Below are 22,027 nucleotides of genomic sequence, written 5' to 3' on the forward strand. Positions count from 1 at the left end.
AGAGAGACATCCCAACCATAGCCACCTCTGGACCCAGAGAGACATCCCAACCATAGCCACCGCTAGATCCAGAGAATGATCCTAGCCATAGCCACATCTAGACCTACAGAGTAATCCCCAACATAAACATCTCTAGAACAAGAGACTGAGCATCTCTAGACCCAGAGTTTCCATGCAGGTATCACTATACCACAAGCAAGCAAATTAAAAAATACATGGAGAGCTTTTTCAGTAAAATAGGGCCCATTAGTTAGGTATTTCTATTGCAGACCACAGCAGTGCTTACAGTGCCTTGCGAAAGTATTCGGCCCCCTTGAACTTTTCAACCTTTTGCCACATATCAGGCTTCAAACATAAAGATATAAAATTAGTATTTTTTGTGAAGAATCACCAACAAGTGGGACACAATTGTGAAGTAGAACGAAATCTATTGGATTTTTGAAACTTCTTTAACTAATAAAAAAATGAAAAAAGTGGGGCGTGCAAAATTATTTGGCCCCCTTGCGTTAATACTTTGTAGAGCCACCTTTTGCTGCGATTACAGCTGCAAGTCGCTTGGGGTATGTCTCTATCAGTTTTGCACATCGAGAGACTGAAATTCTTGCCCATTCTTCCTTGCAAAACAGCTCGAGCTCAGTGAGGTTGGATGGAGAGCGTTTGTTAACAGCAGTTTTCAGCTTTCCACAGATTCTCGATTGGATTCAGGTCTGGACTTTGGCTTGGCCATTCTAACACCTGGATACGTTTATTTGTGAACCATTCCTTTGTAGATTTTGCTGTATGTTTGGGGTCATTGTCTTGTTGGAAGATAAATATCCGTCCCAGTTTCAGGTCTTTTGCAGACTCCAACAGGTTTTCATGCAGAATGGTCCTGTATTTGGCTGCATCCATCTTCCCCTCAATTTTAACCATCTTCCCTGTCCCTGCTGAAGAAAAGCAGGCCCAAACCATGATGCTGCCACCACCATGTTTGACAGTGGGGATGGTGTGTTGAGGGTGATGAGCTGTGTTGCTTTTACGCCAAACATATCGTTTTGCACTGTGGGCAAAAAGTTCGATTTTGGTTTCATCTGACCAGAGCACCTTCTTCCACATGTTTGGTGTGTCTCCCAGGTGGCTTGTGGCAAACTTTAGACAAGACTTTTTATGGATATCTTTGAGAAATGGCTTTCTTCTTGCCACTCTTCCATAAAGGCCAGATTTGTGCAGTGTACGACTGATTGTTGTCCTATGGACAGACTCTCCCACCTCAGCTGTAGTTCTCTGCAGTTCATCCAGAGTGATCATGGGCCTCTTGGCTGCATCTCTTATCAGTCTTCTCCTTGTCTGAACTGAAAGTTTAGAGGGACGGCCAGGTCTTGGTAGATTTGCAGTGGTCTGATACTCCTTCCATTTCAAAATGATCACTTGCACAGTGCTCCTTGGGATGTTTAAAGCTTGGGAAATCTTTTTGTATCCAAATCCGGCTTTAAACTTCTCCACAACAGTATTACGGACCTGCCTGGTGTGTTCCTTAGTCTTCATGATACTCTTTGCGCTTTCAACAAAACCCTGAGACTATCACAGAGCAGGTGCATTTATACAGAGACTTGATTACACACAGGTGGATTCTATTTATCACCATCAGTCATTTAGGACAACATTGGATCATTCAGAGATCCTCGCTGAACTTCTGGAGTGAGTTTGCTGCACTGAAAGTAAAGGGGCCGAATAATTTTACACGCACCACATTTCAGTTTTTTATTTGCTAAAAAAGTTTAAAATATCCAATAGATTTCGTTCCACTTCACAATTGTGTTCCACTTGTTGGTGATTCTTCACAAAAATTTTAAATTTTATATCTTTATGTTTGAAGCCTGAAATGTGGCAAAAGGTTGAAAAGTTCAAGGGGGGCGAATACTTTCGCAAGGCACTGTATATGCCTTACAGAATGTTATTTTTACACAATTTATCTGAATACGTGTTCCTTCCTGTTATCACAGCAGTACCATGCAATGGAATTACTGGCAGGAAGTCTATCAGAGAGAAGCATCTTTCCCCACACTCACACATATATTTAACATATCTTCAGTTCTGATAATCAGCTGTAACTGATGTTTTACATGTCACATACAGTGTTGGTCATCTTACTTTAAAAAAGTAATTAGTTAAGTTGCAAATTACTTCTCCCAAAAAGTAATTGTTAGTAACGCGGTTACTATATTGGAAAAGTAATTAGTTACTCAGCAAACTGACTTTTTCTTTAATATTCTATAGACGGGACTAGCGAATAAAGTGAATGTCACCGCCTCCATTGGCGAGATTGACACCTCGCGAGCCCAGTCACCTGTTATGGATTTAAATGGCGTGGGGGTCCCCCCAAAGTCCATAGCAGACCCTTATCTGAGCATGCAGCCTGGCCTCAACCGTACCAGGCCGTCTGCCCTCAACATGGGAGGGTGCTTTGGGGAAGGGGGGCCTGCGGCCCCCCCACCCCAAAGCACCTTGTCCCCATGTTGATGAGGACAAGGGCCTCTTCGTGACAACCCTGGCCATTGGTTGTTGGGGTCTGCGGGTGGGGGGCTTATCAGAATCCGGGAGCCCCTTTTAATAAGGGGACCCCCAGATTCCGGCCCCCTATCCTATGTAAATGAGTATGGGGTACGCAGGTTTTCAAAGTACTTTATTAGACAGCTTCAGAGGTCTTCTACCGACTTTGGGGGTCTTCTCGCTGGGCTCCTCCGCTATCTTCTGCTCTTTTACTAGCGGAGGAGCCCGGCTTTCTCCTTCGTCGCCACCACCGCCATCCGGGGGTCTTCTTCAGACTTCAGGGGTCTTGTCCCGCTCTTCGCTTCTTCTGCCAGGCCTCCGCTATCTTCTTACAGCTCTTTTACTAGCGTTGGACCTGTCTTGTCGCTTGTTGCTGCTGCCGCCGCCTTCTTCTTCTTCCTTCCGATGTTGACACAGCGCTCTCTCCGGCCATAATGGCAGGGACGCGTTGTGCGGCGACTTATATAGGCATAAGGGGTGGGGTCACCGGGTGAGGTCACAAGGTGACCCCGCCCCTTATGCCTATATAAGTCACCGCACAACGCGTCCCTGCCATTACGGCCGGAGAGAGCTTCGTGTCAACATCAGAAGAAAGAAGAAGAAGAAGGTGGCAGCGGCTGCAGCAACAAGCGACAGCGACAAGACCAGACCTAGTAAAAGCTGTATGAAGATAGCGGAGGCCGGCAGAAGAAGCGAACAGTGGGACAAGACCCCTGGAGCTGTCTAATAAAGTACTTTAAAAACCTGTGTTGTGTTTTTTTATTAACACTTTTTTCCCCAGGTGAATGGGTAGGGGTACATCGTACCCCATACTCAATCACATAGGGTAGGGGGCCGGAATCTGTGGGGCTCCCGGATTCTGATAAGCCCCCCGCCCGCAGACCCCGTCAACCAACGACCAGGGTTGTCGGGAAGAGGCCCTTGTCCTCATCAACATGGGGCCCCCATGTTGAGGGCACGCAGCCTGGTACGGTTCAGGGGGGGTACTATGGGGTGGGGGGGCGCTCACTCATCCCCACCCCATTTCCTGACTGGCCGGGCTGTGTGCTCAGATAAGGGTCTGCTATGGACTCATGCCATTTTTTTCAGGATAGGGGTTTCCCTTTAATTCCATACCAGGCGATGGGGCTCGCGAGGTGTCAATCTCGCTGATGGAGGCGGCGACATTCACTTCCTTCGCTAGTCCCGTCTACCTGGAGTCACATTCAAAATGAAGCTGGTCAGCCGACTTCATTTTTCAGTGTCCGCCCCGCCTCCCTACATTCTCTCTCTCTGGATAGGTGGGGCGGGATGGGGCGGTCCAGACAGGATGTAATTGCAGTAACGCTGCCCAAGTAATGGGAACGGCATTACCATGAGGGGAAGAGTAATCAGTTAGATTACTTGTTACCCTCTAAAGTAACTGTGTTAAGTAACTCAGTTTATTTTAACCGAGTTACTTACATCACTGGTCACATATTTATTTACTGGTTCCTAAATTACATTAATATCATGAACACAGTCACATATATACATTTCACTCACAACAGGTTTCAGTAGGGAGTGGTGAGGTCCAGGGATGCAGTGAAGGAGATGGAATAAACATTCTGGTTGAGAACCTGAAGACTGATGCGCTGGCCTGTGAAGAGCCTTATACCAGAACTAAAATGTAGAACTGTATTTTTGGGACAGTGTTGAGCCCATGCAGGGACTGACATAGAAGACCGACCTCGGAGGAGGAGAGGAATCTGTCAGTGTGGCTAAGTGTTCATATATAACTGGAATTGAATGTTTTTGGTATTAGAGGAAGACGACAGAGGAGAGTTCAGTAGTAGCGTCAAGATATTATGATAGTATGATCTTGGCATACATATTGGTAAAGCGTTAATTTGCCATATGTGACTGTGTTCATGAGATTAGATCATATTTATATAGATTTTTTTGCTTTACTGCAGTAGTGCCTATAAAGTCCCACCTTTAGGGGTACCCCCCTTTTTTTTCGTGTTCATGAGATTAGTATCATTTAGGAACCAGTAAACAAATATGCGACATATGTGAAAAACATCAGTTACAGCTGGTTATCAGAACTGAAGATGTGTTAAATATACGTGTGATTGTACGGAAAGATACTTCTCTCTGATAGTTCACATACTTCCTGCCAGTACTGAACTCTGTTAGTGAAATGTATGTTTTTTGTAAACATATCCCTCTATATAATGTATACTGTATATCTAAATACCTAATAATAATAATAATGAAAAATAATTTCTGACTAAACAAACAGCAAAACCCGATTTCATCAGCAAGTGCAAATACATAGTGGTCCACATAGCAAACTTGTAACCTGTAGCGTTAAAAAGGACAAGGGACACTCTTTACGTCGGAATGATAAGAGATGTAAGCTTCACATATGGAAAGGCTTCTTCACAGTAAGAGCTGTGAAAATGTGGAATAGAACCAGTTCTGGCCAACTTAAAAAAAAATCTGGATATATTCCTATATGCACAAAATAAAACTGGATATTAACTGCTTCAGCCCCGGAAGATTTTACCCACTTCCTGACCAGAGAACTTCTTGAGATTCGGCATTGCGTCACTTTAACTGACAATTGGGCGGTTGTGCGACTTGGCACCCAAACAATATTGACGTCCTTTTTTTCCCACAAATAGAGCTTTCTTTTGGTGGTATTTGATCACCTCTGCAATTTTTAATTTTGTTGCGCTATAAATAAAAAATTAGCGACAATTTTGAAAAAAAAAAGCGCATTATTTTTAACTTTTTGCTACAATAAATATCCCCCAAAAATATCTAAAAAAACAGTTTTTTCCTCAGTTTAGGCCGATATGTATTCTACATATTTTTGGTAAAAAAAATGAAAAATAAATCGCAATAAGCGTATATTGATTGGCTTGCGCAAAAGTTTTAGCATCTACAAAATAGGGGACAGTTTTATGGCATTTTTAGTATTATTTTTTTATGACGGACACATCGGACAATTTTGACTCATTTTTGGGACCATTGGCATTAATACAGCGATCAATGCTATAGAAAATGCATTGATTACTGTAAAAATGTCACTGGCAGTGAAGGGGTTAACACTAGGAGGCAAGCAAGGGATTAATGTGTTCCTTAGTTTGTGTTCTAACTGAAGGGGGGAGGGGACTGTGCAGGGGAGATGACAGATCGCTGTTTATACTCTGTATGAACAGACGATCTGTCTGTTCTACCCTCAGAGAACCGGAAACTGTTAACACACACAGATCACGGTTCTCCGTGTGCCCCGAGCGATCGCGAGAGCCCGGCGGTGATCGTAACCCCTAGTGGCCACAGGGCAAAGCAACTTTACATAATGTTGTTTCGCCCAGCTGTGTCATTCTGATGCAGTACAATTGCAGTGGATGGTCAGCAAGTGGTTAACAATAATAGGCAAGAACAGCAGAGATTGCTGATCCAGGGAATATCCAGCTGCCTCCAGGGGGGATCAGGAAGGGATTTATTTTTTCCCCCGCTGTAGCAAATTGGACCACACTTTAGTGTTTTTATCCAATTCTCTAGATCAACTCTGGGCATAGGATTCTGATTATGGAGGTTTTCTATTAATTTACTTCATTCATTTATTTTTTATTGGTTGATTTAGACAGATTTGGGCCTTTTTTAATCTGACCAACTATGTTACTATGTAACACTGTAGGTGAAATAAAGAAACATGTCTCCCTCTGCCAGAGATCTTACTGTTTGGAGGGTAAAGAAGTATATAGAGGATGTCCTTTAATAACAGGATCATTTATTAAAAGAGAAAAACAATGTGTTAAACTATATATCAGGAAAAAATAGGATGAAGCACCTGGCCCAAAGAGCATCCAACATGTGCACTAAATGAATTAACCTCAGTAAAGAAAAGTCTCCAAAAAGTTTTCCATTGTGTTTCTATGGCTATTTTAGTGATTTTTATAGCATAAATATAATAATGCATTTTAGTAACATGAATGTTTTTAGAAACTAGCCTTTCCCTATGCATGGGTTAATGAACTTGTTGGGTTGGTTTATGAGCTCAGGAACAGAAGTAATGCTACAGGAAGTAAGTGGAGGGCAAAAGGATTTGAAACACAAGCATGTGCTCAAGACAAAGGAGCAGTACTGATTGTTTTGCAAGACTCCAAGAAACAAGGAGCGATCTGGAGCCTGGAAGAAGACTGCATCACCAGGAAGAACCAAGATAATGTGTTACTAAACCCAGCACCCAGCATTCAGTATATCTGGTCTCTCAGTACACAGAATATAGAAGTGCAATTATTTTAGTAAATAGAAAACTGCTAAATACTATCATAAGCAGTTGGAACAGTCTTATCACTTCTATCAGTGGTTGGTTAAAGCTTGTAGGAGTAGTCTGCCCTGATTGTCCTTTGAGGCTGCATGACCCCTGACCCACTTGTCTAGACAGTGCTGATTGCTGATCACATGCACTCTCCCAAGAAAAAAACTCTCCAGCAATACACATCAAACTGAGCATGTGCAGCTTGCCCCCAAGGCTCTATTCTATCAGCCGATATAAGGAATTCAACAAGAAATGTTAGGGTGCAATTAGGGCGGCTAAGACAGAACATGAAAGACACATAGCGGAGGAAAGCAAAAAAAATCCTAAGAAATTCTTTAAGTATGTAAACAGTAAAAAAGGGAGGACAGACCATATAAGGAAGGTATAGAATTTATTCTTCTCCTCATTCTTCATGAGGGAATCGGGGTGCTTCAGTAACCAAAACTGCAGTGTTTATCCTTATGACACATCACAGGAAGCACCTCCATGGTTAACAGAGGACAGAATTAAAATTAGACTTGGGAAACTTAACATTAATAAATCACCTGGACCAGATTTAGTTTGTTAATAAAAGGCTGCTATGGCTATTTAACTCCAGCTTGTTGTGTGTGGTTATTCATCGGTAAAAAAAGGGTGATGGTCAGAGCACACTGGAGACATGCCATCTTTAGTACCCTACTCAGGGTTTTTTCAGCCAGAATCATAAACAAGCATTAAAGTTCATGTCTCCTCTTAATGAGGAAGATGGAAACAACATAATAAACAGGTGGTGCCAGCTCATCTCTATGAAGGAGTTAGCATTTGGTCAAGGGTATAAACTCATGATCAATTGTTGAGGCAGAAAATAAAGCAGCCCGGCACCTGCTGCAAGGTGTTTCTGGCCAGGATCACCTACAAGGCATCTGTGCCACTCCGTGCCACTCATCACCTCTAGGAGAAACAGGACAGGAGGTGTAAGGGGAAGCTTGGCCTTGTGACACTTACCTCTAAACCCAACTTTTTAACTCAACTATTGGTGCTATAAAAATCCTGTATAATAATAAGAAGCATAACCTCCTGAAGTTAAACTTATTAACATACCTATACTATGATGCCAATATCTATTAGGACTGAATTCACAAAGCTAACACATTAGGATAAATATCTTTATCTTAAAAAAGTGGCAGTTAAGTCCAATGAGATCTGAAAATTACAGTCACACGGCTGATAACAGAGTGCCTTAGGCTTGTGTAACACTGTAAATTGAGCCTATTATATATTGTTGTAGCATGCCAACACTAGCAGCCTATCAAAAATTGTCTGCAACAAAAAATCTATGCTCAAACATTGGTTTTAATGAATGCAACTCTTCAATGGGGTCAAATATTGTCTTGGCAAAAAAAAAAAAAAATGACACATACAGTCCATCTCTGCAATACAGCTACATTTTTCCATGTTGTATACCTTTAAAAATATGCACATACAAAAAAATAGCCATCGATCCTGCATGCATCCAGCTCCTAATTTTCTGTTAGAGCAGACAACATGCCTCTGCTGAACTGAAATCCCATGAAGTGTTGTCAGCCTGAACAGATCTCGTCTGCTGGATTACAGATCTCCTCCCTTCTCCTCATCTCTGTAAAATAAGAGGTTGTTCTGCAGTCCATAGATAATAGTATGGCTAACAGCACTGCTTGGGGTTTAAGTAGATTACATGCATGGTGTGGTCAGCTCACTACAGGAAGTTACGAAAACATTGGATTTTTGTCAGGAACAAGAGGTTTTTTTTCTCTGTGCTTGTAAATGAGATAACACATGGTGAAATGTGCATGTATTACAGAAAAGTCATTTAAAAAATTTTTTTCACTTCTGTATTATACCCAATTACTATGATATTGAACAGAAGACCATTAGGTACGAACTTATCAGAAGTCCTTCCGCTCCTCAGATCTCTGCAAAAATATTCCAGCATTCATCACACAGATATGACTTTAGTTTGGGGCACTGACCTCTCTCGAAGGCACTGCGGATCTCATTGACCTGGACTTGGGATCCTGGGACACGGAAAATACCTTCATGTTGTAAGCCTATAAATTGGAGGATATACCAGTCACAATTAAAAAAAATAAAAACATAAACCAATAAAAAAAAAGTAAGAAAATAAAAACTTGTTTTAGCTTAACTTTTTTTCTTTTTTTTTCTAGATACATTTCTTTAGTTGCTTCCTGGTCTCTGCACTAGGCCAAAATGATGCCATACATCCCAAGAATCATCATGGACATTTTTTTCTGTCATCTGGAGGAAGAGTTTGCTCAACTAAGCACACCCTCTTGTCTGCATGTTTGAGTTAAGAAATCAATCAAAAATAAACTGCGCTAAATTAATAATGTAAATAAATGATGAAAAAAGTCTATATGCATAAAAAAAACAAGAAAGACCATGTGACATGATATCTGAAAGCCCTTGTACACACGGTCGGACATTCCGACGGATTTTGTCCGAAACTGTTGCATACACACGGTTGGACAAAGTTGTCGGAAAATCCGATCGTTCAGAACGTGATGTAATTTCGTTACGACAGGACTACATTCACGCTAGTAGCCAATAGCTTTGGTGTAGGAATTTGATCTGAGCATGCGTGGCACTTTGTCCGATCGGAATTCTCTACACATGATCGGACAAAGTCCAATCGGATCATGTTGTCGGAAAATTTTACCGACAAGTTGGAAAACTTGCTCCGTTGGATACTCCGATGGAAACAGTCCGATGGGGACCACACACAGTCGGATTATCCGACAAAACGGTCCGATCGGACACATTCCGTCGGAATCTCCGACCGTGTGTACAAGGGCAAAGGATGATGATTTCACCAAGAAATCGTGACAGTGAAAAACACCTCCACCTCATGAAATGGCCACTTACCAGCTACAGATCTCCTATCATGGGGGAGCCTAAGACACTTGTGGCTATATACCCAGACAGGGCCTTTGGTCATCCATGGAGATCATGCTATTAAGGCTCCATCACCCAATGGACTCGATCACAGAGGGGCAAATCTTAAGGTTTATTTAGGTAAAAAAAGATGTTGTACTTGCATCAATAAACTGTTAAAGTGGAAGTAAACTCCCCTATCGTTTTCAGCCAAGGAAGCTGCCATCTTTGCCTCCGTTTAATATTCAACTGCTATGGTGCTGCACATGTGATTCGTTATGACACCAGCCATTGGATGGTTTGATAGTTTGGCTGAGAGCACAGCCAATGTGCAGTTAGCATTCCCGGCATGCCTTTTTTTTTTTTAACTGCTTAAATTGATGGGTTTACTTCCACTTTAAACTCGCAGATAAAAGACAAGCCGGCCAGCTCAAAATACAGCCCGTGGTCCGGAACTGGTGAAAGAGCAGTGACGTCAGCATGTCGCTCCTCCCTATGCATTTAGTCACAGATGACGTGTCTTAGAACACCCATGATAGGAGGTCTTAGGAGCTGGTAAGCGGCAATTTCATGAGGTGGAGGTGTTTTTCACTGTCAAGATTTCTTGGTGAAATTATCCACGATTAAGGGATCCTTCAGATATCATGTCACTACATTTTAGTTTCTTATTTTTTTATGCATATAGACTTTTTTCATCATTTATCTACATTTTTTAATTTAGTGCAGTTTATTTTTGATTTATTGCTTATGGTGTGTGTATCTCACATGAAAATTGCAGCTGGTATGGTCACGTTCATTTTTTATATCAGTCACGTATTGGATAACTGATAGCGCTGTAATATTCTTTTAGATTTCCAATGTTTGAGATAAGAGCAGATGGATTCCATGAAGTAAATGCTACATGAATCCTCTGCCATTACTCAAGATAGCTAGAAATGATGGGGGGGGGGGGGGGGGGGGGAGATGATTTCAATGTGAATTATCAAAACAAAAATCATAAAATTATTAAGTTATTATTATTAAAAAGCATTTACAGTTTTTAATGCTCAGATACAGTTTAGTTCCACCATAACCTCATAAAGTGTATCCAAACACGAGAACACATGCTTCGGCAGTCCCCTGATGTCATCAAAACCAATGCAGAGACCTGTATTGAACCTGAGAATGCCAAGGAACATTCTACTGCCATGCATAGGGAAGAAGGGGAGAGCGCCACCTTCTGGGTGAGTGGAGGATCAGGTAAGTAAAACTGCTATTCCCGTCTCCTAAACTAGCTTGTAGTGCAGGGGCAGTGCCAGTGCATGGCAGGAATTTTCCTTTCCCTGGCGATGAGATTAAATTACATTTTATTGAACAAAAAATAAAAGGAATTCACTGGTGTTTTTTCAGCTTTAACCTGAGAGCCGAGTCCAGAACTCCTGTTAATTCAGGGCTGCTCAAGTCATATGTGCTATATGGTATATAGTGATTGGTAAAATAAAAATCTTTTGTAAAGCCCCATACACACTATCGGATTTTCTGCTGATTTTTGTCTTCAGATTTACCAAAACCATGTAGTGCAAGGACTGCCTGATTGCATACACATTGAAACTCATATGGTTTTAGTAAATCTGAAGAAAAAAAATATCAGCAGAAAATCCGATAGTGTGTATGGGGCTTTAGTTGCATCATTTGCAGCCAAAAAAATAATCTTTGTCCTGCCAGATGTAAAAAAAGAAAAAAATAGATAACAGCGTTCCAAAAAGATTTTCTTACCGTGCAAATTTATGAAGCGGATGCAGCTGGACACGACTCGTGGAATGGCCTCTCCTGAGCTCTGGATGGAGAAGAGAACCGGTATAATATGTAACGTATACATGCTGATAACACTTGATATTCTATTTATTTAGACTGTTAAGTGAAGGGAAAGATTTCCAATAAACAGATCAGTAGCCATGTCATTGATGGTTTATTGCATCATATAGCATAAACCCACCAATAAAACATGACATTTTAGGTGACATTAGGTGGGTTTTACCGCCTGCTGCTTTCTTACAATACTTGGTGGCCCCTTGCAAAGCCTCCCATTAGGCAAGGCTCACACACACTGTTGCTCTGTGGTAATGCATGGACGCTGATGTGTGTTTTATCATGTGCATTAAAGCGGAACTAAACCCCACTGATTTAACAGTTTCCCACAAGTTACATTCATGAAGTGAATGATACTTGTCACAGTTGCTTGTGCTCTTGGCTGAGCTGTCAAACCATCAAATGGCTGTTGTCATAACCAGTGGCGGCCAGTGCATTGTGGGCGCACAAGCATCGCCCCCCATCCCTACTACCGCCTCCCTATCCATGAGTCCGGCCCCTTTCAGGACACCAGACACATGGACTCCTATGGCGGGGGCAGGTGTATTTTTTTTTTGAAGCACCTGATTAGAGCCAGAGGCTCTAATAGGCTTAAAAAAAAGGGTGGGTTTGAGTGCAGAGAGTGTGCCCTGATCCCACCCAATTGTGTGACCATAGCAAATGAATATTCGCCATTTTCACACCGCATTGACTCCCCGCCAATTATATAGTTACATAGTTGGTATGGTTGAAGACAACAGTCCATCCAGTTCAACCTGAGTGCGTGTCTACAATTGTCCCTATCCCTGTACATTGCACACTCACATCAGTCCCTACCCTCAATCCAAGGTCCCCATTCATATACTAGGGCCAATTTTGGACAGAAGCCAATTAACCTACCAGCATGTCTTTGGCGCGTGGGAGGAAACGGGAGTACCCGGAGGAAACCAACACAGGCACAGAGAGAACATGCAAACTCCAGGCAGGTAGTGTTGTTGTTGGGATTTGAATCAGTGACCCTTTTTACTACTAGGCAAGAGTGCTACCCACTACACCACTGTGCTGCCCAATCTGGAGGCAGGTCAGTGAGACATGTTTGCTGATTGGCCAAAGCATCGGGCATCCCTACTGGATGCTCGGCGCTTTGGGGGAAGTGGAGGAAACTGACTGGAGCGGAGACGCTGGAGAAGAGGACACCCGGTAAGCATGGGGTGTCCCACGATCTATCCGGGGGGGGGGGGGGGGTGGGGTGTCAGTGGCACAGTGGCAGTGTTTGATGGGCACAGTGGCAGCAATTCATTTTTTTTCACATTTTTTTTGAGCACCAGCTGCCATTGGTCATAACTGATCAACTGCAGATCAAACAGAGGTTAAGATAGCAGCTTACGTGACTGTAAAGTATAGGAGAGTTTAGTTCCGCTTTGAGGCAACCCATTTATTTAAATGGGCTTCCTACCACACCAAATCATACCAAAAACGTGCATTTTTTAAAATGTTTTTATTGCAGCGCATCACAATGCATAGCAGTGCCTTACTGTGCATTGTGGTGCACTACACTTGTTTTCATAGATTATACTAAAGTGTGCATTACTGCAGGGCAACAGTGTGAATTGGGATCTGGTTTAGCGTACCCGCACACCTGGACACAGATCAAGGTGCTCATTCGCCCCCTGCGGGAATCTCCATAGGAATACCTGGAGTATACAGCCTTACCTGCAAGACTGCTTTGTGCGGCATGCAACACCACAAAGAGAAAGCCAGAAAGCAGTGATTTCCCTGCCAGGGTTTAACATGGTTCATATACATACTGTATTAGAGTGAATGACTATAAGGTACAATAAAATATGTAGGAAAATAAGCGATATTATTAGTATGCTAGCAAATCAATTTTAATACATGCACAGTGCCTTGAAAAAGTATTCATACCCCTTGAAATTTTCCACATTTTGTCATGTTACAGCCAAAAACGTAAATGTATTTTATTGGCATTTTATGTGATAGACCAACACAAAGTGGCACATAATTGTGAAGTGGAAGAAAAATAATAAATGGTTTTCAAAATATTTTTACAAATAAATATTTGAAAAGTGTGGGGTACATTTGTATGGTCAATACTTTGTAGAACCTCCTTTCACTGCAATTACAGCTGCAAGTCTTGTTGGGGATGTCTCTACCAGCTTTGCACATCTAGAGAGGGACATTTTCCCCATTATTTGCAAAATAGATCAAGCTCTGTCAGATTGGATGGAGAGCGTTTTTTAAGTCTTGCCACATATTCACAATTGGATTTAGGTCTGGACTTTGACTGGAAATTCTAACACATGAATATGCTATTGATCTAATCCATTCCATTGTAGCTCTGGCTGTATGTTTTAGCCCCTGTACACACAGTCGGACACTCTGCTAACCAAATCCGATGGATTTTGTCCGAAACTGTTGCATACACACGGTCGGACCAAGTTCTCGGAAAATCCAATCGTACAGAGCGTGATGACATTATTTCGTTACGACAGGACTACATTCAGGCTAGTAGCCAATAGCTTTGGTGTAGGAATTTGATCTGAGCATGCGTGGCACTTTGTCCGATCGGAATTCTCTACACATGATCGGAGTATGTCCGATCGGACCAGTTTGTCGGAAAATATTTCCAACAAGTTGGAAAATTGGGTCCGACGGAATCAGTCCAATGCATACCACACACAGTCGGATTATCCGACAACATGGTCCAATAGGACACATTCCGACGGATTCTCCGACCATGTGTACAAGGGCTTAGAGTCGTTGTCCTGCTGGAAGGTGAACCTTCGCCCCAATCTCAAGTGTTTTGCAGACTCTACAGGTTTTCTTCTAAGATTGCCCTGTATTTGGCTCCATCCATCTTCCCATCAACTCTGACCAGCTTCCCTGTCCCTGCTGAAGAAATGCATTCCCACAACAAGATGCTGCCACCACCATGTTTCACGGTGGGGATGGCGTGTTCAGGGTGATGTGCAGTGTTTTTCCGCCACACATAGCGTTTTTCTTTTTGGCCAAAAAGTTCAATTTTGGTCTCATCTGACCAGAGCACCTTTTTTCCACATGTTTGCTGTGTCCATACCTCCAAACTTTTTGAGATGGGAATGAAGGACACCTATCAGCAAAAGTATACAGGCATAGGACACACCCCCTGCCACGCCCCCTTAAAGGAGAATTGTACAAAAAAGCAAGATTGATTAAACCCACAAGTGCTTTTTTACCACTACTATTCCTTTATATTGGCTTTTGGAATTTACAAATGTACCAATTTAGAATTCAGATGAAAGGTTTAGCACCGGGAAACATATAGACAAATGGGGAGGAATGAGGGACAGAGGGACATTGCTCCAAATCAGAGATGGTCCCTCGAAATCAGGGACAGTTGGGAGCTATGGCTGCGTCCCCCACTTGGTTTCTCGCAAACTGCAAATGGCACTTCTTATGGTTTTCTTTCAACAATGGCTTTCTTCCTGCCACTCTTCCATAAAGGTCAGATTTGTGGTGTGCATGACTAATAGTTATCCTGTGGACGGATTCTCCCACCTGAGCTGCAGATCTCTGCAGCTCCTCCAGAGTTGGGGCGCCTTCAAGAATGAATGGTAACATAAGGTTCTCATGGCTGCTTCTCTGATTAATGCTCTTTTTGCCCAGACTGTCAGTTTAGGTGGACGGCCATGTCTTGGTGGGTTGGCAGTTGTGCCATACTCTTTCCATTATCAGATGATGGATTGAGCAGTGCTCCGTGAGATGTTCAACGCTTGTGATATTTTTTTATACCTAACCCTGCCTTAAACTTCTCAACAACTTTATCCCTGACCTGCCTGGTGTGTTCCTTGGCCTTTATGAAGCAGTTTCTTCACCAAGGTTCTCTAATAAACCTCTGAGGGCTTCACAGAACAGTTGTATTTATACTAGTATTAAAATTACACAGTGATGGACTCTATTTACTAGTTATCTGACTTCTGAAGGCAATTGGTTCCACGAGATTTTAGTTAGGAGTATCAGAGTAAAGGGAGCTGAATACAAATGCATGCCACACTTTTCAGATATTTATTTGTAAAAAAAATTGAAAACCATTTATAATTTTCCATCCACTTCACAATTATGCGCCACTTTGTGTTGGTCTATCACATACAATCCCAATAAAATACATTTACATTTTTGGTTGCAACATGATGTGGAAAAATTTCAAGGGGTTTGAATACTATTTCAAGGCACTGTATAAAAGCATGATTTTATTTTTCAGCAGGGACATGGGGGAACGCGGTATTGACACCGTGAGCGCTGAATGTATGTAACGGCAAGGGGTGCTGGGGTGTAATGGAAATGATGCTGGCTGCTGGGGGATCTGTTGTTGCTGGAGGGCTCTATAGATTTTGGGGTTCTATTGTTGCTAGAGGGGAATTTTTTGTTTCTGAGAGGGGTAGTAGGTTGCTGGGGAGTCAATTATTGCTGGGAGGGATCTACTTTTGAAGGAGGGGGTTATAGTTGCTGGGTGCTGGAGGGTCTGTTACTGGTTGCTGGGAGATCTATTGCTGCTGGTAGAGGTCTATTGTTGTGGGGGAATCTATTGTTGCTGGGGAATCAATTATTGCTGGGACGGATCTACTATTGAGGAAAGGGTCTATAGTTGCTGTGTGCTGGGGGGTCTCTTAATACTGGCTGCTGGGAGATCTATTGTTGCTGGTGGGGTCTATTGTTGCTGGAGAGGATTTATTGCTGCTGGGGGATAGTAGATTGCTGATGAGTCTATGGGTGGGAGAGATCTACTGTTGAGGGAAGGGTTTATAGTTGCTGGGTGCTGCAGGGTCTAACGTTACTGGGTGCTGGGATATCTATGGTTGTTAGTGGTTGTCTATTGTTGCTGGTGGGGGGGAGGGGGGTTATAGTTTCTAAGGGATAGTGGGTTTCTGGGGAGTCAATTATTGCTGGGAGTGATCTATTGTTGAGCGAAGGGTTTATAGTTGCTGGTTGCTGAAGGGTCTATTAAAACTGGTTGCTGGGAGATATTGCTGCTGCTGGGGGTCTATTGTTGCTGGGGAGATCTGTTGTTCCACATACATTTCTTAGAACCACAAAATAATAATTGGTTCTGTATTCTCTAAAATGGGTGGTACTAGGAGATGGAACCAAGGGACGGTGCTTGGAGGTGGGTAGTTGTTGGAGACAAGGGATGACTTGGAAGGGAGGAGTACCTGCACCTGTTCTCTGAGAAAAAAAATCCCTGTATTAAAGCATTTAATTTTTTTTTTCTTGACACATATCGATTTTTTGCTAGGACCATAAAAAAATAAAAAAAAAAATCTATTGCAATTATTGTACAGTATTCATCACAAATGGTCTTGCAGAAAATGATTTTTTTCCCCAACGCGTTTCTTGGAACAGCCCAATTTTTCAAGGATGCGCATGCAGTTCAGGTAACAGAGAACAATCTTATAAAGAAAACATTTAGATATCTTACACATTTATTATAATAAATACATAATTCCATTGTAATAGATATATAGGATGATGGTGAAGTACTATATGTGATGTACATTTGTTTTTTTTCAAGATCATTCTCATTGCTTAAAGTGGTTTTAAACCGCAGGTGGTTAAAAAAAAAAAAAAAAAAAAAATTCCCTGCAAGGCAATGTCATAATGTGCTAGTACGCATCACATACTAGCACATTATGGGAAACTTAACTTACAATCAAAGCCCTCCAGCACCGCAACGTCACAGATGAGAGGGCAGACATCTTTTCCAGGTCTTTCTTCTGGGTTTGCAGCATCTAGCTACACAAGTGTCCTGGGGCATGATGACATCACTCCCGTGCATGTATGCGGAAGCTGCCATTTACAGCACGGGCACTGAAGGTCCAGCACTATAAGCCGGAAATTTAGAGCGCATGCGGCAATGATGTCATTGGCTACATGCACTCTGAATATGTCCTGAACAGTGCAAGTTTAGGAGATATTCACAGTACCTACAGGTAAGCCTTATTATAGGCTTACCTGTAGGTACAAGTGGTGTAACAAAGTTTACTACAACTTTGAGGAGTAACCACTTTTGTTGATGTAGCAAGGTCTCATGGCCCCAGAGGCCTAATGGTGACCTCCAGAGTCGGGGATAGCTGACATCTGTCTTTGTAGAGTGGGTTACCAGGCATGCAAGATGGAGTGATGGGCGCCAGACACTTTTTTTAATGCAAAAGAGATTTATTGTCTCTTAAAACTGTGGGAGAGAGGGTTAGGGCCAGGACACCCTTAAGTAGATGAAATGATAATTACCAGACTCAGAGACTACTACAGGTAGACAGCTATACAGGGGAAGACCTCCAGCCGGATACCATTTGTGTATAGGTAGGACTGCTGTCTCCCATGGTAACAAATCTTGTAACAGTCACCAACGGTAGTTGTATTTAACTTTTGGCAACACGGAATAGTTCTTCTCTTACACTACAGTCTCTCGCTGTAGGTTTTTACTCACTGAGATCCCAGTCTCTCAGTAGACCTCCAGATCCAATCACCACTGAATCTCCTGAGCTCTTCCACAGCTAGCACGCTGTATACTCAAGCGTCATCCTGCCCATCCTGCTGGGTCCCTAGCTTGGAAATCGATGCATCTCAACCGTCAACCCTGCTGTCCTGCTGGGTCCCTGGCTTGGCACCTGCTGAAGCTTTCCACCTTCACTGTCCCAGGTTACTGAGAAGGCTGCTCTGGAACTGGCTCCAGCTTACTCACTGTAGTCTCCAGTAAAAAGATGGGTGGTCCTTAGTGGCAACAGCTTCCCTTCTATCTGACCAAAATTGGTTCCCTGTCCGGCTGAACCTTCACAACTCAGTTGGACTCCAATCTTGCAGTCCCAACCCTACACTGCTTCTCTTGCTCCTGGATAGGCCTCAGGCAGCCTAGCAGCCAGGTGTCCCTGGGATAGACTTCAGGCTTGCGGCCTAGCAGCCCGGGGGGACATAACACATGTCCACCCAGACAGCTGTCCAGATGGCACAGAACCCTGATCACCTGACTCCACCTAAATAGACTCTCCCAGCAGGCCAAGGGACCAAAGAAACCCTTACCAATTGGCTAATACACCCCATCCATCCATCCATAGTCTGACCTTGCTACACCCTTGTCAATCTAATGTCACCAACAAGCGCCACCTAGTGACAGAAGAGAAAAGGTACAGCAATCTTCTAACTATCAGCCAGGATGAGCAATACCTGAAAAACTAAATTTATTAGCAACCCTGCTTAAACACCAGGGTGCTACATTGAGAAAGAAAAAACAATTCCCCTTTGGGTGATCAATGTACATTGCAGGAATTTTCATAAACATTGTTGCAGATTCCTACCTACATAGTTACATAGTAGGTGAGGCTGAAAAAGGACACAAATCCAACCTATGTGTGTGTGATTAGAGTGGCCACGTGTCTTGTTAAACTCCCTTCTGCGAAAAAGTTTTATCCCTATTGTGGGGTCACCAGTACTGTATTTATAAAATGAAATCCTATCCCCTCTCAAGCATCTCTTCTCCAGAGAGAATAAGTTCAGTGCTTGCAACCTTTCATCATAACTGATATCCTCCAGACGCTTTATTAGCTTTGTTGCCCTTCTTTGTACTCGCTCCATTTCCAGTACATCCTTCCTGAGGACCGTTGCCCAGAACTGGACAGCATACTCTAAGTGTGGCCGAACCAGAGTCTTGTAGAGCGGGAGAATTATTGCTTTAACCCTGGAGTTAATCCCTTTTTTTGATTGCTGAAACCTGTTTCTGCTCTGAAGAAAAAACAGTTTGTTGTGTGCAGGGTGAATCTAAGTGACTTTTTTTATTATTAATCAGCTAATGCACTTGCAGAAATCTAATCAGGAAAGTTGCAGTGTCAGTATCCCTTTGGGAGTATCTCATCAAAAATAAAAATAAATTGTTGCAGAGGATGCTTAAAATCTGACTTGCATCTTAGTGAAGACTTCTGGTAAAATTAATGAGCCATTCACACATGTAGAAAATAACATTTCTAATAAAGTTATATACACCAACTGTAGGTTGCCTTATTACAGAAAGTTACAGTGTTGCAGATTGAAAAGGAAAGGTTGTTTTTAATAACATTCAATTGCAGTATGACTTGTGTCACAACTGTACATGCTATAATATTATATATATATTTTTATTTATTTATTTATTGGCTAATTTTTTCCCCCACAAAAGTGGAGTTACCCTTTAAACTGCATGCACATCCTTGAAAAAGTGGACTTTTTTTGTAAGAAACGCATTGGATAAAAATCAGCATCCCCAAAATTGCCTGTGAAGTATCCTGTACAATAACAGTGATGCAATTGACTTTTGAAGGTCTTAAAAAATATATGCAAGTCAAGAGATTTTTATTTTATATGGAAAAAAAATACAAATATGAATATTTTTATATGTGTGTTAAATTTGATTTGCTCATATACTACAAATATCCTCTTATATAACATGTTTTTGAAATGATCATTTGAGGATTTAGGTGTATAAATAACTCAATTATTTACACAAATTTCCCATCAAATTTTCTTTGTACAATAAAGTCAATTAATAGCATGAAAGTCAATCCCATGGATTGTGATAGGGGCAAGAGTGAAATACCAGGCTCGTCATAAGGAGTTATAGCCAGGTGGAATGTAAAGGAAATCTATACTAATAAATATATGGGCTGACATTCCTGACCCCCTTCTGAAAATACAAGTGACCTGGCAGCATCTGTCTTCAATAACATTAACATAACATTTAACAATCTTAACAATTCAAAAATAAATAAAGAGTAGAGAAGCAAGCAGACAGAAGCTAGAGTTACTAAGATGTACCTGAGCGCGGGACAGGTACCTCCGTCTCCTATATGCAGTGCAAAGGGAGAGAATAAAAAAAAGACAAAAAGGATTGATCTGTAAGAGGTTAACAAGCAAGTACAAGCAGCACAGAAGCTCCATGAAGGCATGGGAAGGTTCAAGCAAAAGACCATTGAGCGGGCTTATTTATCAATCAAGTTCAGTGTGTACAGAGACAACCTAAGAAAGGCAATCAGCAGTCATCTCTCCACTGATGGTGGCAATCTAATTGGTTTCCTGGGGTAATGGCATTCTGCACATTTATATGGCCCCTTTCCTGTAAATGCTTAAAGTGTATGCAGACTCAGATTCTATTTTTCAGTATGTTTGGCTTCATAGCCCTATGTAAGTTTTGACCTTTAGAAAGTTGAAACTTGAAGGGGACTTTCAGGTTGTATGGGGTGAAGATCTGGGGAGAGGGGAGTTTCCACCTATGTTGAAATGGTATTGTTTTATTAAAATGCACATCTTTTCCAAGCAAGAACAAATTTGTATGCGTATTTCTGCCACTGTGAGTTTCTATGTTTTAAAAATATATAAAGAGGAAATTAACAAGGCATAAAGCATGAGACACTCTTTTAAACCAGGAAACTAGAGCAAATCTTGTTCCTAATTTTAAAAAAAGAACGTTTTAAATTAGGGGTGATCTGCTCTGTTTTCTATGCTGTATGCAAACTCAAAAAATATATCTATCTATCTATAGATAGTGTTTTATATATATATGGGGAAACTATTAAGGAGTGATGCAAGCATAAAAGCTTGAGCCGCTTTTTTAAACTAAAAAAAAATGGCGCAAATCCTGCTAAGTAAAAAGGAAAAAAAAAAAACTTTTTTAATCATGAGCTATCGGCTCTGTTTTCTATGCTGTGTCTGTGCCAGACAGAAATGGCATATAGCGCAGGAGAGCTGGAGTGGTTTTGCCCCTATATGATCAGTCATTCCGAACCTTGGCACCCCAGATGTTTTGGAACTACATTTCCCATGATGCTCAATTACACTGCAGAGTGCATGTTCCAAAACATCTGAGGTGCCAAAGTTCGCCATCCCAGCTCTAGGTTATGGTGCTTTCAACATCCATATGGCCCCTTGTACTATCTAAACCTGTAAATGCTTAAACACTATGCAAACTTAAAAAATACTGAATATCTATCTCTATACACACACATATACATACACACACACACACACACACTTATATAGAGATAGATATATATATAGATATAGATATAGATATAGATATAGAGAGAGAGAGAGAGAGAGAGAGAGAGAGAGAGAGAGAGAGAGATATTGTTCAGTATATGTAAAATGGGAGATTAACAAAGAACGACACAGGTATTCACCATTCTTTTCAATTTAGAGAATGAGCCTAAAGAAACTGAGCCAACCTGTTCGAATTTTATAAAAAGGGCTTTTTATATTAGGAGTGATCTGCTTTGTTTTCTATGCTGTGTCTGTACCCGGTATAGGAGGGCAGGAGAGACAGGCACATGAGCTTGCTAACACGTTAGTGGCAGACATTCACATCCTGTATGCCAGGTCCACCCAGGTGGGGATCTGTGGCAGTTTTCTATATGGCAAACTAATAATCTGGAATAGAAACTGGTGCGA

At 41.8% G+C, this 22,027-nt stretch overlaps 1 protein-coding gene across 4 annotated transcripts in view; it reads right to left on the reverse strand.

Moving 5' to 3' along the window:
• ARHGAP4 (Rho GTPase activating protein 4) overlaps positions 1-22,027 on the reverse strand; it is a 278,640-nt gene that overhangs the window by 52,761 nt on the left and 203,852 nt on the right. For 3 of the 4 annotated variants that reach the window (XM_077479015.1, XM_077479012.1, XM_077479013.1), the window contains exons 13-14: positions 11,489-11,549; positions 8,812-8,889 (exon numbers count right to left, since the gene is read on the reverse strand). In XM_077479015.1, coding sequence (XP_077335141.1) covers positions 8,812-8,889; positions 11,489-11,549 — 139 coding nt within the window. Of the gene's footprint in view, positions 1-8,811; positions 8,890-11,488; positions 11,550-20,398; positions 20,427-22,027 lie in introns of all 4 variants that reach the window. The other variant, XM_077479014.1, reaches the window with a different exon arrangement.

Source organism: Lithobates pipiens, unplaced genomic scaffold (genome assembly GCF_037356315.1).
Source record: "Lithobates pipiens isolate NorthernLeopardFrog02 unplaced genomic scaffold, aLitPip1_a1.2 Scaffold_1, whole genome shotgun sequence".
NCBI classification, from domain to species: Eukaryota; Metazoa; Chordata; class Amphibia; order Anura; family Ranidae; genus Lithobates; species Lithobates pipiens.